The sequence below is a fragment of the Felis catus genome, chromosome A1 (genome assembly GCF_018350175.1).
Source record: "Felis catus isolate Fca126 chromosome A1, F.catus_Fca126_mat1.0, whole genome shotgun sequence".
Taxonomy (NCBI): domain Eukaryota; kingdom Metazoa; phylum Chordata; class Mammalia; order Carnivora; family Felidae; genus Felis; species Felis catus.
In genome coordinates, this window is record NC_058368.1 from 230304301 (window position 1) to 230321445 (window position 17145).

Consider the following 17145-nt stretch of genomic DNA (forward strand, 5'->3'; position numbering starts at 1 on the left):
TTCTGGAACACAGCCATGCCTATTTGTTCCCGTATCATTTCTAGCTGCTTCCACGCTGTAGCAGCTGACTTGAGTAGTTATGGTGGAGACCATCTGGTTGGTAAAGCTGACAATATTTACTTTCTGGCCCTTGGTAGAAAAGTTGGCTGACCCCTGCTCTAAGCCATCAGTGGAGCGCTGTGCTGAATGAACGAACAAGGGTGTCATCCTCCTTAGGAGGGAAGCCAGCAGTGTCCTCTAAGTGCATCAAGGAGAAAAACGTGTTTGCCTGGGTGTTCTCAGTAACAGTAATCTCTGCCCTGGCAGAGAGCTGCTGAGGTTGTGACATCCAGATGTCCGAGACCCCAACCCAGGTGCCCTTTTGAGCTTGAGGCACTTTTGAGGAAGTCTGCTGATTTATGCAACAATATTGACATTTCCAGGAGTGCATGGATGGTCTCTTGGGGTGACAGGTGGGGAGAACCCACCTCTCTCCAGCTCCTAAGTATAAAGCCACAGGCTCTATCTCCTCTGCACCTGCTCGGGTCACTCCCTGTTTCTATACTTAATTCATTTCATTTGAAATCCTTATACTTTCTTAGCTAACCCTGCAACGCCAGGAACTGTCTCTATTAGCACCCACATGTTTGGGGAAATGCCTTTAATATGGGTGTATACCCTTTACTTATAAATTGTATACATAGTATACAATATCATTAAATAATATCTAGTAAAAGTCAGGATTACAAATTAATATAAAGAAACATTCTAAGATTGTTTTTTCATATCCAGGAGGTTATTTTTTTTGAAAGTTTATTTATTTTGAGGGAGAGGGAGAGAGAAAAATCCCAAGCAGGCTCCGCTCTGTCAGCTCAGAGTCCACGCAGGGCTGGATCCCACGAACCTTGAGATCATGATCTGAGCTGAGATCAAGCAAGAGTCCAGACGTTCAACCTAGTGAGCCACCCAGGCACCCCCAGGAGGTCGTATTTCACATCCTGTGTTGCACACACCCCATACCGGAGACTTCTGATGCAGAACTTTGAGACGTTTCCGGGGCCAGAGCAAATACCCCAATTGCTTGGGACGGTCTTCTAGGGCCTCTTAGACCCGAAGTATTCAGGGGCCACTGACTTTTGGCTCCCGTTGTGGCTGAGGTGGTTTGAGCAACCTATCTTAGGTCTCAGCCCTTGGGTTCCTTCAGTGTGACCCCTAAAGCATTTCCGGGGGACACATCAAGGAGGTGGGCCACGGGAACTGAGGGGCACTTGTTGTAGTCAACACTTAGGAATGAAGACAAATGCACTTGCCTAAAAAACCAGGGAATTACTAGATGGCGCTGTAGTAAGAACAGGTGAGTCTGAATGACAGAAGCATGTAGCAGGTGGCTGCTTTCAGAGATCATTCTAAGTTCTCTGAACATAGTCACAAATCCTCAGAACCACCGCATGAAGGAGGTACTGTTACGACACTCATTTTACAGAACACTGAGGCACAGAGATGTTGAGTGACCTTCCCAAGGCCCCACAGGTTGTATGGAGCCAGTCTTTAAACCTTTGTGCCCAGGCAGTCTTGCTCTGGAACCTGGCTCTTAACGTTCATCTTGGTTGAAACTGTATTTGTAGGGGCTCCGTTGGTTAAGCGCCCAACTCTTGATTTCGGCCCAGGGCATGATCTCACGGTTCGTGAGTTCAGGCTCCACGTGGAGCTCTCTGCTGTCAGCACAGAGCCGTTTTGGATCCTGTGTCCCCCCTCTTTCTGCCCCTCCCTCGCTTTCTCTCTGTCTCTCTGTCTCTCTCTCTCTCTCGAAAATAAAAAGAAACTCCATCCTTCTCTCTGCGTGCCTTCTCCAGGTCTCTTTGACTGCCCTAATAACCACTCACCCCTGTTATTTACTCTGAAGACTGATTTATTTCTTTATTTTTAATGTTTATTTTTGAGAGAGAGAGAGTGCAGTCGAGGGAGTGGCGGGGTGGGGGGCACAGAATCCAAAGCAGGCTGTAGTCTCCAGGCTCAGAGCTGTCAGCACAGACCCCAATGCGGCACCCAAAACCACAAACTATGAGATCATGATCTGAGCCAAAGTCCCAACCGACTGGGCCACCCAGGCCACCCCCTTTTTTTGTAACGTTTGAAGGCTGATTTAAATCTCCATTGGAGACACCAACTCCGATGGGGACCTCTCTCTACCTTTGGGTAGGCAAAGAGGTCCTCAAGGCCTTCCCAAACCACAAAGCTACCTAACCCTTCTGTGAGAGAGCCTACACACATGTATTTGTGTACATTTATGAGCAGGTTAGGGGGCCAGGGTGCTAACGTCCTACTTCTCACCTCCCTTCTGCTCCAGACTGTGGAAGGTGAAACTTATACAAACAAGGTTCGCTACTCGACACTGGAAATCAGTGGGATGTTACTCAGCTGGTGGATACTCTGTCAGGGCTGTGCCAGGAAGCACGGTGTGAAGAGGGTCTTGTGCCCCTGCCCCCGCACGCTCATGCGCCCCCGCCATTGTAAGACAAGAACCGCAGACCTTTGCCCCACCCGGTTCCGGCACAAGGGAGCAGGTTCTGAGGACGGCCCGCTGGCCTCCCTGGCCCCAGACGTGCTCTTGGTAGGAAGGCAGAAAGTAGAGCAGCACGCCCTCACGCCCGAGGACGGGATTGAGATAGAAGCCAGCAGATAGAGGCCAGCAGTGTGGCCCCAGAGATCTCGCCGCCTAAGAGAAGGCAAAGGGTCACTTCCTGAATCCGCACTGGTGTCTGCTGAACCGAAAGCATCCTCTTGCCAGACCGGACGGCCGCGCATTCCTTGTAGAGCCGGGAAGTGAGAGGGGCCACCATCGATGTTCTGTCCCTGTGCAGGGAGGCGGAATGGCGTGATCCGCGGCCGAAAAGGCGGGCCAGTGAGTCTGGTGGCAGCGCGAATATCCCCACCTGCTTTTACAGGACATCAACCCAGTGTCTGAAGCTTTACTTCGTGCGTGATGAAAATTTAAAGAGGCACACTTTTAACTTGGATGTCTGTTTAAATAAAACATACCTTTCATCTGGGATAAGGCTTGTCAAAACCAGAGCTTATATAATAAGAAGTACAGCCAGGCAGGGACGATGCGATCTTCATGGATTTGCTTATGATAAAGTCTATTAAGCAGAAACTAAGTAGCACGAATTTTTATTTCAAACGCAAACATACCAGTAACTGTCAACTTAGGAGTCATTTGATTAACACAGATGCTTGACTCTGACACTCCCCCCTATCCCGGCCCTCCAAATGCATCTTTCTAAACTAATGAAAATGGCCAATGTCTGCCGTGATGAATGTCGCAGGAATTTACTTTGGGATAAATGCGTTTCTCCGTGAGTGGAGAAAACAAGCTTTCTGTGATGAATGTGTCAGCTTGTAATAAAAAATGAGTTATCATAGGTATGTTGCGAGGAGAAAATCTGCTAACTATCTCTATGAGGTTGACAAATACTAAAACATGAAAAGAAAAAAAGAATGGGATGAAAATATTTGCACGTGTGGAGAAAGTACTTTGAAAGAACTTAAAATTCTCCACAATAATGGCCACTGCTCAATAAAGGTATAGAGGCATTTCACAGCACCTTCACATTCATACAACTTTATTACTATTATTCAGTAACAGGTAAATAACATCTCAATTAAAATCATCATTGGAGTCCACAAAAACGTGGCATGTTAGCGGTTTATTACTTCTTAAATGCTGTTACTTCAAACTGTAAAAGTGATTGCTTTCCATTAGAGCAAGTCAAATTAGATCCTTCATAACGGCTTGGTTATTTTTTTTTTTTAAGTCTAGAAAGTCAGGGGCACGTTATTACCCTATTGGAAAATTTTAATGAACCTGGTGATGAATATCCTCTAAAAATGGAGAAGGGCTTCCAGAAGCTTACCTATATCAAACCACCTAAAGAGATGTGAATAAAAAGTGTAACTGAGCTCAGCTGAGGGAAGGCAGAGTGTTGGCTAGTAGGAACAGTTTTTTGGTAAAATCCAGAAACATCAACACCCGCACCATAATAATGATTCTATTACTAGTAAAACCCCTGCATTAATGCCCCTCCCCACAAAGGCAGTAATACCTGAAGTTAAAAGATTATGTTCATGATGAGCCCTGAGTAATGTATAGCATCGTTGAATCGCTGTTTTGTACACCTGAAACCAATGTAACATTCAGTGCGAACTGTACTGGAATTAAAATGGGGGGGGGGGGGGGAAGATTACATTAAATTTACCCAGGAATATTTTCCCATTGAGTTTAGCACGGATCAGCCTGTGTAGAGTGCAGAAAATGGGAAGGCCTTTACAGTTGAGTTCTAGATAATAATACTGCTGGGAATATAGCAGATTGAGTGCTAAAAGCTCTTTGTCCCTAAAATAACAGAGTCGAATTCTCTTTAAGAGAGTTCATGGCCACGTTCTTGGACCTGATGGCACCTAAGCTATCTTTATTTTCTGAGATTGCACAGGGAATAGTATTTAATTATTGTGTTCCTATTTTGTGTTTAATAAGGGTAAGTGTAGTTTATGTTTTCATATTTCTGTAAATGCAAATATACAGAAAAGCAAAGAGAATTAAAAAAAAAAAAAACAAAAATAAAGGTTTTTCTTCTTTTGTTGAACCGCACTTTTTATTCCCCCTGCAACCAAATCTCTTCTTGTGCCAGATTATTATATTTTATTGTTTTATTTATTTTTTATTTTTTTTTATGGTCAGTAAATAACGGATGTGACCATCTATCATCATCCAAGTAGAATGTCTGGCTGATGAAAAAGGATCCCTTCTCCCCCATTTCGAGCAAATATCACACATAAAACATCTTTCCCCCTTTTGTACAGTAGACCTTTATTTGTGTAGCTCTGAAGAAAACAGGTAATTTCGTGAACAGTGTAGAAGTCAGGTGAAGTACCAAGTCAGCTGCTGAAGAGGCTGCTTTTAAAATCTCCCCAAAGGTACCAGCGACATGGCTCGCTGAGCTCTGAGAGCTCATTGAGGGGAGAAGGGGCCGTTTGCGGAGCAGGTGAGGAGAGAGGGGAGTGTTGGACACGCTGACAGGGAGCCTTCCACTTCAGATGTTTGCCCTGGAAGGTTCCATTGAATAGAGCCCTCCTGCAAGGCGGGTGACGTGGTCCGCCGAGCTCTAAAGCTCAAATAAGAGAAAATGTGTGATGGGACAGAAATGCAGGCAACGTGTTAAAGGAGAAAGTCTTGAAGGGTGTGACCAGTGTCTGCTGATCCACACTAATGGGGGGCCATGGTTTGCATGTGCCACGCTGAGGTCTGAACAGGTAGGGCACAAAGGGGGAATTTAATTTGTGATGCCGAAGTCATTTTTCCATGTCGTGCTTAAAGAAATACGAGGCATCGCGTTGTTACGCTACTGATGGCTAGTTTGAGATCTATTTGAGCCTCACACGTATTCTTCAAGACAGACGGTTGCATGACCCACACTTTAAGAGAGTGTATTTTTCTCCCCGTCTGTATTCCATGTTGCATTATTTTCTTTGCACTGATTAGTCTTCTTTTTTTTCTCATTTCGGCAGTACCAACTTGAATTCTCATTTTATACTTTGAAATTCCCATCAGGCATCCTATTTATTCTGACCTAAAAGTTTAAACTGTGGATTCAGGAAACTTCTGAAATGTCATTTATCAAATGCCACACATGCGATTATGATTTTCTAATAAGATCTCTCTGGAAGTTGTTCACCCATCTTAGATTTCAGAGTCTACCCTCTTTTTTCGAATTATAGTGGTATTAGTGATTAAACTAAGACTCAAAGCACTTTGAGTGGTGCCTGGGTGATTCAGTCAGTTAAGTGTCCAACTTCAGCTCAGGTCATGATCTCATGGTTTGTGAGTTCGAGTCCCACATCGAGCTCTACGCTGCCAGTGCAGAAGCCTGTTTCCGATTCTGCGTCTCCCTCTCTCTTTGCCCCTTCCCTGCTCACACTCTATCTTCAAAAGAAATAAACATTAAAAAAAACTTTGAAATAAAATTAAGGTAACTATGAGTATCCCTATTCTTTGATTTTTATAGACATGAACAAGGTTAGGTTTTTTTTCTATGTGAAGAATTTTTCCCTATATTTTTCTGCATATCTCAATAAATTCAATTTGAGGGGAAATGATCTAAATTAACACACGAACTTTTACCAATTTTTACTATAATACTCATGTTAATTCCTATTGTAAACCTGTCTATCCGCTATGCCTTTAGTAGACATTTCCCTTCATTTTAAGCGTCTCATAAATTTTCTCACCATGAAGCTAATTCAGTAACACACATTTTGAAGTTTAAAATCTGGTCCAGTTGCAGCGGTGGTTGTAAGAATAAACTCTGGAGGCAGGGTGCAAGGACTTGATCCCTTCACTGCTAGATACCAGGCAGACTCAGGCAAGTTACGTAATCTCCCTGTGCCTCAGTTTCCCATCTGTAACATGAGAGTGATGTGTTCAGTCTCTTATAGGGTCTTAGCAGAGAGAAAGCCCTTGCGGGAGCTCTGGAGCCTGATACTCAGTGGCAAGTGTCTCCCCCACCCCCCCCACCCCCCCAGTGCAGTGGGTACAATTTCCTTGTCCAGTATCCGTTGATTTCAACATTGTCAATGGTAGACATAGCAATAGCTCACTTGTTGCACAGTTCCTACATAGGGGATGTTTAACACCCTTCGTGTCTTTAAAGCAAATGATGATCCCATGAGGCCATCTCGTTCTCTTCATGCCACAGTCAGGAAGGTGGAGCTTAACAAGCTCGGTAACTCCCTCGTCTCATACCCAGAACTGGCCAGAAGGCCTGGATAGGAGCCCACTTGTCTAACTTCAGAAGCCAGGCTCTGAATGAATTCCCTGCCCCTGGCCCCAAATGGGCCAAAGTGAAGTACAAATATGAGCCTGACGATATTCTTGCATCTGCCTCTGCCTTCTCTTCCTCCTGGAATACTGGAGCTACTCCTGTTTCTGCTTAATTAACTGCATTTCACACCCTGTTTTCACGTTTGAAGCCAATGTCCTTACAGTCTTTCCTGCTGCAAGTGTTTTGTTTTGTTTTAAACCCTCTCATGATATTCTCTTTCAATTTAAAGTCCCTGGAGAGTTTTTGGCATGGTTAGGTCGCTCACCTTACTATTACTACTTTTTTTAATGAGTATGTTTTTGTTTTTGTTTTTTTAGATTTCTGTATAATTTCCTGATCTCCTCCATATTGTCCTTCTTTCCTGTTAATCATTGTACTTACTGCATCAGCTATTAACACTTTGGAATAGAAAAGAATATATTTTCTGGTATTAGTAACCATTTTCAGCAAGCTTGAATATAGATACTACTTTCCTGAAGGGGGAAAAAATGAATTTATCTGAAAAATGTCAGGTGTATTTAGTTTTCTGCTTTTGCCCTGGATTTGCTGGCTACCCTGTCACAGCTCTTCTAGAAAATGAAATTTTGTTTGCCTCTGTACATTTGTTCTTCTAAAAAAAGGTTAGGCCCGGCCTAAGTCTTAAACCCCTGCCATCGTGATATAAAACACATTGTTCATACGTTATTAAAACATGAATTCTAATTACACATGTTTGTAAGTTTGCGAGAAAATAGAACTCTTCCAGAAAATGCGTAAAGACATAAGACAGATTTCCTGGTTCTGAACTTAATGTTCATTAGTCTAAACTGGTCATTTTGAAACAATCCATCAGGACAGTCTTCATCATTTCAAAGACCGCTCCTCAGAGTATACATACATTTTTTGTTTAGAAAGTTTTTCTTAAATGTGTTTCTACTTTTCACCATGCCTCAGTGGCTGTTCTCCTAATTTTGATTATTGTAAGATGAAATATTATAATTCATTGGAAATGAGAAGCCCTGAACTCTTTTTTAATGTTTCTTTTTTAAGTTTATTTATTTATTTTGAGAGAGAGAGCACAAATGGGGAGGGAGAGAGAGAGAGGGAGAGAGAATTCCAAGCACACTCCACGTTGTCAGCACAGACCCAATGCGAGGCTCGAACCCAGGAACTGTGAGATCATGACCTGAGCTGAAGTAGGATGCTTAACTGACTGAGCCACCCAGGCGCCCTGAGAAGCCCTGAACTCTTAATTAAAACTCAGTTCTCAGCATTAGAATGTTTTCCTCTGGTTCACTTTATAACTTTTTTGTCATTTGGCACAATTTCCTTAACTTCTTTTCATAATTGTTTGCTCAATGTGACATAATTTTTGGGGTGTTTGATTTGGCATATGTCCTGTAATGCGAGAGAGGACAAAATAAACTCTCTGTCACCCACTAATAAGCACTCAGTAGTCAGAGTTGAGGGGTATCGTTTATAATTGAAATCCTACTCCTTAGAGCCTGGATACTCCTGGATACAAATGGTTGTACCCAGACACTGGCTGTTTTTTGGATATCTTCTGATCTGCAATGCCAGTAAAGAAATTGTACTGTCTACGGCTGATCATGGCTAACAACTGTTGCAACAGTTAATGACTGGTCCCATTCTGTTAACATGAAAGATGCTATTTGCATTGTATTTGGTCATTAAACCTTAGACGTCAGATATTTTTGAGAACCAGATAAAAACAATGCCATGCAATGAACTGACAAGAATCCACGAAGGAAGCATAATTGAAATTCAGTTTGGGACTAGTCAAACTGACATTAATAACTGGTGGAGACTCTTCCCAGAACAATGTAGACGTTTCGAAAAGATGCAGGTGCTTCTGGAGAAGCCAGGTCGGCTCGTTATTTTGTCTGGGTTGCAGTCGGGCACCTCCTCCCACCTGCCTACCCTTCCCCGAATTTACCTGCTACTGTGACAGCTTTAGTTGAAGAAGAGGCATATGGAAATCTTTGGGGAATTGCTTTCCAGGAGCTAGAGCAGTCCTGTGTTTACTGCTCTAGGACTAATTGTGGAAATAGGAGCCCTGCCCCACCCTACCTCCCCACCCCCAGGCCCGCAGTTTCTTTCTTTTATTCAGGAAAATTCGCGACATTACTAAGTTTGCCTTATACTCTTAATAAAATTAATGTGACATCACCTGAACACTTCCTGAATCTTCTCAACTTGAACAATAAAGACCTACCCATCCATGATGCCTTATAAATGGTCCCTATGCATCCTCTGCGTTTGGGTTCTCCACAGACTTTATTTTCCTTTGAGATGAACAAAACTTCTCTTGGGGATTGGGAAGCCATCAACACACAACTGATGCATTTCCCACCCACCCCCATCGCCGAAAGGTTTATTTCGGAGATAGCATGCTAATGATCATTTCAGTGGATAACATTGAATGTATTGGTTCAAATATGACAGATTATTTTTTTTATTCTTCCAAACCTCCCCCCCTTTTTTTTTCTTATGTGTGTAATTTCCCCCCGCCCCCTGCCTTAGACCTGGTTAACCGTTTCTGTGAGCAGGTCCTCAATTTTTTGCTTTGTCCCTACTTTCCTGTCCTAGCCCCATCTTCCCCCGGTGTCGACTCCGTCCCCTTGCAGCGCACAGGCAGCCAGCATGGCCCGCAGAACGCCGCCGCGGCCACCTTCCAGAGGGCCAGCTACGCCGCGGGCCCAGCCTCCAATTACGCAGACCCCTACCGACAGCTGCAGTACTGTCCCTCTGTGGAGTCTCCGTACAGCAAATCCGGCCCCGCCCTCCCGCCCGAAGGCACCTTGGCCAGGTCCCCGTCCATCGACAGCATTCAGAAGGATCCCAGGTGGGTACAAATCCTTTTCTTTTCCCGACCGCGATGTCTAAAGAGGTTTTCCAAGCAGGCGTCCTTAAGACATTGTTCCATGCATGTCCCACCATCGCGTTCGTGTTCCTGGCTGAGTATGAAAGGGTTGGCTTGGGGCTGGGTTTTATGATCTTGCGTTTGATTTGGAATACGGGCATTGATCATGTGTCTCTGTCTAGTATCTTTTGGGGTTCAACAGCAAATAATAACCTCTCCAATAAGATGTGAAACAGCTCTCTTTCGTGCAACAGAAATTGAGGAGTTGGGGATTCAGTGGTTCGACTTCAGGTATCCCGGTCTAAGCGCCGCCTTGTCTCAGTGGAACCATGTTTGGTCACTGCGTACCCATGTTTCTGTATTCATGCCTTCCGGGTTATACCCAGAATTGAAAATTTAGAAAATCCAATTACCTTTATTTTTCTGTGTCCAGAAATAAACATTAGGTTGACATTGTTTGGGCGTCGATAAAAACTTGGGTGTAATATCAGAGAAATTCTTATTACTGAGTGGTGTTTCTTTTTTGCTTCCTTTTTTCCAGCACTGGTGAGATATTTAGTGGTGCTCTACTTCTGAAGTTTAGAATTGGTTTAGTGATGTTTTATTCATAACCATTTGATTTATGCTGATAGAGTCCCATAAATATATATCTGCATCTGTGAATACTATAGATATGTCAGATTTCTGGTATTTCTTTATAGCAGGGCATATCACTTGGCTCTGGTAAGTGTACTTAAAATTCGTCTCAAGGAATTTTCTCTGATAGAGCACACAAGTGCATATGTACTGTATTGAGGAGTTCCATAGATTCTTTTGTGGGAAAGAAATCGCTTCTACAAACATAAAAGGAATAATGGGACCATTTCATAGTATTTTTTGAGACAGCTCCTTTAGCACAATTCAGACTGGCTTTGAGGGTCCATGTTGAATATTATATTTGATGGAGGCTCCATGATAAAAATAAATTGTAATAAATGCTCACTGTTAACTACTAGAAATAAGAAGTGTGCTGACATTACATCGTACAGTGTCTGCTTATCCAGATCTTCAGTTTCAAAGGTCCTGAAATCTGCCCCAAGTCCTTAAGCACTTTCGCTGGCGTGGGTAAAATGTTCTTCAGATAACACCTCAGCACTCTCTTAAGTATTTGTTCTTGACGTGCTACTGAAAACATACAGAAATAGAAGAGTGGTAAACTCGTAGGAAATGGTAACTAGAAAAATACATCGTTGAATTGGTATTGCTTTATTTAGCACCGTATATTTAAATGAGGGTAAACATTTTATCTCCAGTGGAAAGGTTTTAAATTTTCATATTAGGAAAAGTTGGCTTAGCAAGAAACCAAATGTACTTGTTTCCCTAGCCACAGCCTAGCCTCTTTATTTTATGCTGTATATTAAATGCATTTGATTTTATTAAATGGTGTATCCTTTCTATTTTTTATTACTGTCATTTTTACGACCTTTTTTTTTCTTCTTTCAGTGTATTGCCATGGCTCTCTTACCTTTTTAAGTTATGGATTGTGTCACCAATATTTACTGCATACCCACTATAAACCAAAAAAGGGAAACACCAATAAGCAGTGTTAATCATAAACAAGGCAGTATTGGCTATTAATTTTGTGTATGTGTAAAATTTATGTGTAAGCCATTGTGTCATATGAATTACAAATTCGCCGTTACTTTCAAGAACGCCAGTCGTTAGCCCTTAACTATGTGTTAAATCTGAAAAAAAAAAAAAAAAAAGCATTCCACCATCCTCAGCTCGCATATACAACAAAACAGAACCATATCTAGAACCAGAACTAGATTGTCATGGCTTAGTTAATACAAAAGGAACTAATAATCTGGCATCATCCAAAAATGGATAGAGCTTACAATACAGTAATGCCTTTCTTGTAGAGTTTTCTTTAAAAAAGGGAACATGTCACAGTGTTCAGATTTAACTGACAGACGTCTCAAATCTAAAATTCAAGTCCAAATTACGATGATTCTCCTATGACGAGACTTTTGCATCTTCCTTTGAATAATAAATTTTGATTGTTATCAGGTGAATTTTGCTCGAACTAATAGGTTTAACTTCCAGGGTTCAGAATTGTTTATTTTGGCACTGTGACCCATGATTTAAAGCTTTTCAGTCCTTAGACTTTTTTCAAGCTTTTATACATACATTGTTAAAGAGAATTTTTTTAACATTTTATTTATCATTAAAATACCAGACCATGTAAGCCTCTGCTGTTCCCAACATGTTTATAGCACGTTACAATTCTCAAAGCACTTTTACTTACATCTTTGACGTAATTCTCCTTTGTGGAAGGAAACTGATAGGTTTAGTGCCTTGAATAAATGGAGAATTAGAGTGTTAAATGACATTGCAGATCACACTGCTGGCAGGTGGGTACATGGGCTAGAATCCATACTTTTAGGACTCAGAAGCACGTGTTGGCATGAACATCTTAATTTTTTCATAAAAAAAGGAAAAGGAAAGAATATACTCCCGTGTCTTATGATTATTTTCAGAGGGTGATTGAATGGTAGTACCTGGTGTTTGGGTGTAGGAGTTTGGAATGATGAAAGAAGTGATAGAAATTACGGAGATCAGTCTCCTTGCTCTGCTGATTGCTAACTGGATGTGTGGTCTTTGTTTTATTTTTTTATTTTTTTTTTGGCTTTCTTTTCTAATACCTGCCTTATGTATCTTACTGCAGACCAGGGTATTTTTCTGTGGAAGAGTTTTAGTATTATTTATTTATTTATTTTCTGAGAAAGAGCAAGTAGGGGAGGGTCAGAGAGAGAGAGAGAGAGAGAGAGAGAGAGAAAGGACCCCAAGCTGGTTCTGCTGTCAGAGCAGAGCCCTATGTGGGGCTCTGTTCCACAAACCAATGAGATCATGACTTGAGCCAAAATCAAGGGTCAGACGCTTAATGGACTAAGCCACCCATGTGCTCCTGGGTTTCAGTATTATTCAGTGAGAAGCTTTCCAGAAAATACTGTACCTTAAAATAAGAATTTGAAATCAGGATAGCTCCAATTCAGTCATTAGACTTGAAACCAGAGACTCAGCTCTTAATTCCTCTGAACCACAGCATGCAAAAAATTGGTTCTGAAGGCTTGCATTTTTCTCACATGCTGGCTCCGTCGTATATGGAGGCAAAACTTTGGTCTTTTTACTTTTGACTGCCCCCGGGATGTACTCCAACAAAGAATGCACAGAAACCTTTTTTATACAGAGAGATGATAAAATCTAATTTCCTTTTTAGAGTCAGCAACCCCTGAGAAAATTTACATCCATATGTTTTTGTTTTCCAAGAAGTTTTTATTTTTTAATTGCATGTGTGAATCTCTTAAGGATTGTTAGCATGGCTAATATATTTTCAGTGCCCTCCAAATTCTGAATTTTATACATTGTTGTTTTCAAACACATAGGTCAAATACAAATCTTAACATCAAGTAATATGAAAGAGGTTTTAGTGATGTTGGGAGTGATAAGTCATAGCATCCTTATTTTAAAAATCTGATTGATGAAATAACTAGAACAACATAATGTAAGACTGGCGTACCTGTGTGTGCTAAAAGTACTATAAATGTTCTTATCCATAAAAGGAAACTTATGGCTTAGCCATTTCCTGTCATAACTTAGCGTGTAGGTTGTAGTAGGAATAACATCTTTTAATCTTGTTGATGAATCCCTTTTCGAGATATTGTAATTCGTGATGTGCACAATCTCCAGCAATTTTTCAAACATGTTAAAAGAATCTCACTTATTATAAACCTGGTTTAAACTTAAACGCTGTCTTCTTTTTGTTACTCAACATAACAGAAATAAATACAATGGCACATCTTTAATGCTGACTTTGGGCCCAGATTTGCACCTGCCTTCTAGTTGGTTCTATGAGACTTCTATTCCATAGAGTTCCTTTGTTTCAAGCCACAATTTTTGAACAATAATAAAAAAATAGTCATTTTTCTAAGGAATCCTAAGGAATTGCCTACTGCATTTCTACTGTGTTTTATCTATTTTAGGAAGCGATTAAAGTTATTTTACTATTGGATGTTATATTAGCAAATATTATTTAGTAATGCTGCTTATAAATATCTTATCAGTAGGTAAACCTGGGTTAAGAATGTTTTCCAAAGGCTGTTTCTTCATTGCCCACTACAAAACCACATGTACGGCAGACAGTGAATGAATGAATACTCAGGAAACAAAACATACTACAACAATGCTTTTTAAAAGGTGAAGATTTGAAAAATAATTTTCAATTCTTTAGTAACGTTTAAGACACTATTACGTAACTTACATGACATGGCTGAAGTGTTTACAGTGAACACAGTTACATGGTATTCTTCATTGTCCCGTTCTCTTAGATGGTGGGATCTCTGGGGAGCTTGGTTTTCACTTCAGATGCTCAATAATCATTTATTTAACTGCGGCAAAATACAGCGTTCACAATTTACAGACCATCTGAGTGTGAAGAGTATTTGGAAGTCACTTATTCAGTTAGGCTGAAAGCAAGCCTAACAGTTGGCATTCAGTCTCTACTTGAATGCCTCTAAGCCACGGGCCACTCACCATCTCCTGAAAGCATTTTATTAATTCTTCGAGTAATTCAAGCCTATAAACTAATTTATAGTGATACAAAACCTGCACATCTTGTAAGTTCATCCCCTGACCTTGTTCCTGACCTTTGAAATCACATGAGATCATGCCTATCCTCCCTCCCAAGGCCAGCCCTCGAAGACACTTACACCACCTCCCCAATGCCCGGGGCTCCTGTCTCTGTGCTGGCTGCGTCCCTTCCCTGAGCTGTGGTTTCCAGGCCCTCCTCTGGGAGCCCTGCAGTGTCCTTCCCGGTCGTCTCCTGCATCACCAGAAGCGCGGGAAGGGAGCAAGCGTTACCTTCGGGCAACCTGGGGTCACAGTAGGTTTTCTTGCGAGTAAGATGAGAATGTTTGTGACAGAGATGATGATAACGATGGTAATTTAAAAAATGAATTAAAGTAATATATTTTGTACTCAGTGGTAAACTTTTTTGGGATTTTTATTTTATTTTTATCTTATTTCAATTTACTTATTCAAGCTTTCATTTGAATTTCAGTACAGTTAACATGTAGAGTGTAGTATTAGTTTCAGGTGACCAATATAGTGATTCAGCACTTACGTACATTGCCCAGTGCTCATCACAGCAAGTGCCCTCCTTCGTCCCCATCACCTATTTCACCCATGCCCTGACCCCCTCCCCACTGGCAACCAACACTTTGTTCTCTATAGTTAAGAGTCTGTTTCTTGGTTTCTCTCTCTCTCTCTCTCTCTCTCTCTCTCTCTCTCTCTCTCTCTCTCTTTTTGCCCTTTGCTCATTTGGTTTGTTCCTTAAGTTCCACACATGAGTGAACTAACAGGGTATTTGTCTTTCCCTGACTTATTCACTTAGCATAACGCTCTCTAGCTCTATCCGTGTCATCACAAAAGGCAAAAATTTCATTCTTTTTCATGGCTGAGTAATATTCCATTGTATATATGTACCACATCTTCTTTATCCAGTCATTAATCAATGGACACTTGGGCTATTTCCATAATTTGGCTATCGTAGATAATGCTGCAATAAACATCAGGGTGCATGTATCCCTTTGAATTAGTATTTTTGTATTCTTTAGATAAATACCTAGGAGTGTGATTACTGGATCATAGGGTAGTTCTATTTTTAACTTTTTAGGAACTGCCGTACTGTTTTCCGGAGTGGCTGCACCAGTTTGCATTCCCACCAACAGTGCAAGATGGTTTCTCTTTCTCCACATCCTTGCCAACACCTGTTGTTTCCTGAGTTATTAATTTTAGCCATTCTGACAGATATGAGGTGGTATCTCATGGTTTTCATTTGCCTTTCCCTGATGGTGAGTGATGTTGAACATCTTTTCATGTGTCTTTTGGCCATCTGGATGTCTTCTTTGGAGAAACGTCTGTTCATGTCTTCCGCCCATTTTATAATTGGATTATTCGGTTTTAGGGGGTTGAGTTTTATAATTTCTTCATAGATTTCGGGTACTAACCCTTTATCAGATATGCCGTTTGCAAATATCTTCTCTAATGCAGTAGGTTGCCTTTTATTTTCGCTGATTGTTTCCTTCACTGTGCGGAAGCTTTTTATTTTGATGTAGTCCCAATAGTTTACTTTTGCTTTTGTTTCCCTTGCCTCAGGAGACATACCTAGAAAGAAGTGGTCATGGCTGATGTCGTAGAAGTTACTGCTTTTATTCTCTTCTAGGATTTTTATGGTTTCAGGTCTCAAATTTAGACTTTTCGTCCGTTTTGCATTGATTTTTGTGTATGGTCTAAGAAAGTGGCCCAATTTCTTTCTTTTGCGTGTAGCTGTCCAGTTTTCCCAGCACCATTTGTCGAAGAAACTTTTTCCCGTTGCCTTTTCTTTCCTGCTTTGCTGAAGACTAATTGATCATACGACAGCATTAAACTTTTTAAATATGCATTATTTAATTTAATCCTCCCCTAAATCCCTATGGCACAACTCTTCGTAGTGCCCATTTTACATATGGGTAAACTGAGGCCTAGAGCGCTAGAAACTGGATCCATACCTGTCCAAATTCTTATCTCGTGTTCATAACTACTATGAATATTGATCCCAATATTAATGTTACAATCATCATAAAATGTAGTCTTTCCACATGTGACTTCTGTAAGGCTATAAATTAATGATTCGTACCTTGAATTTTTAATTTTCTCTTTAACATAAATGAGGGGCTTCAAGTTCACTTCTTGTTCGCAGTCATTGCAGTATCCAATGCTTCAGAAATCTCTGGATCCCAGTTTTGTCATCCAGCATAATTACTGAACACACTGCTCCGTGTCCCTTGGAAACATGAAAGACACACATGCATGTCCTCAGTGAGATTTTATCAGGAGTGGCCAGAGCTGGCCCAAAGGCAGAGCCTTGCGTGTGTTCCCCAGTCTTTGGGCTCCTCCCTCCAGGTCCGTCTGAAGGCACCTGTGTTCTATGTGGCTTCCCGGTGGAATATTCTAGGGTGAGCTCTGTGGGTGTGATGACAGCATGAAAACAGCTTCATTTTTCGAAGAGCTTTCAAAGTTACGTGAGAGAGAAAGAGACTGCGGGGCCCTGTGTGAACAAGACAGACATGATCAGAGAAGCACAGAAGAGCAACTGAGTGTTTTTTGCAGTGTTTTCAGTGTATTTTGCAGTGTTCTTCTTATGCTGTAAATGTATTACTTTAACTAGTAATACAGAAGGGAATGTTAGCTTATACCCCATGTGAGGATCTGTTTCTTATGAAGTATAGATACAATGTATTACTGTCCCATGGCTGCCATAACACCGTACCACAAACTGAGTAGCTTACACCAACAGGATTCACTCTGTCACAGTTCTGGAGGCCAGAAGTCCAAAATCAAGGGGTG

General features: G+C 41.3%; 1 protein-coding gene across 2 annotated transcripts in view; it reads left to right on the forward strand.

Moving 5' to 3' along the window:
• Positions 1-17145, forward strand: part of CTNND2 (catenin delta 2) — a 938925-nt gene that overhangs the window by 563312 nt on the left and 358468 nt on the right. For both annotated transcript variants that reach the window (XM_045038764.1, XM_045038766.1), the window contains exon 9: positions 9447-9702. In XM_045038764.1, coding sequence (XP_044894699.1) covers positions 9447-9702 — 256 coding nt within the window. The remainder of the gene's footprint in view (positions 1-9446; positions 9703-17145) is intronic.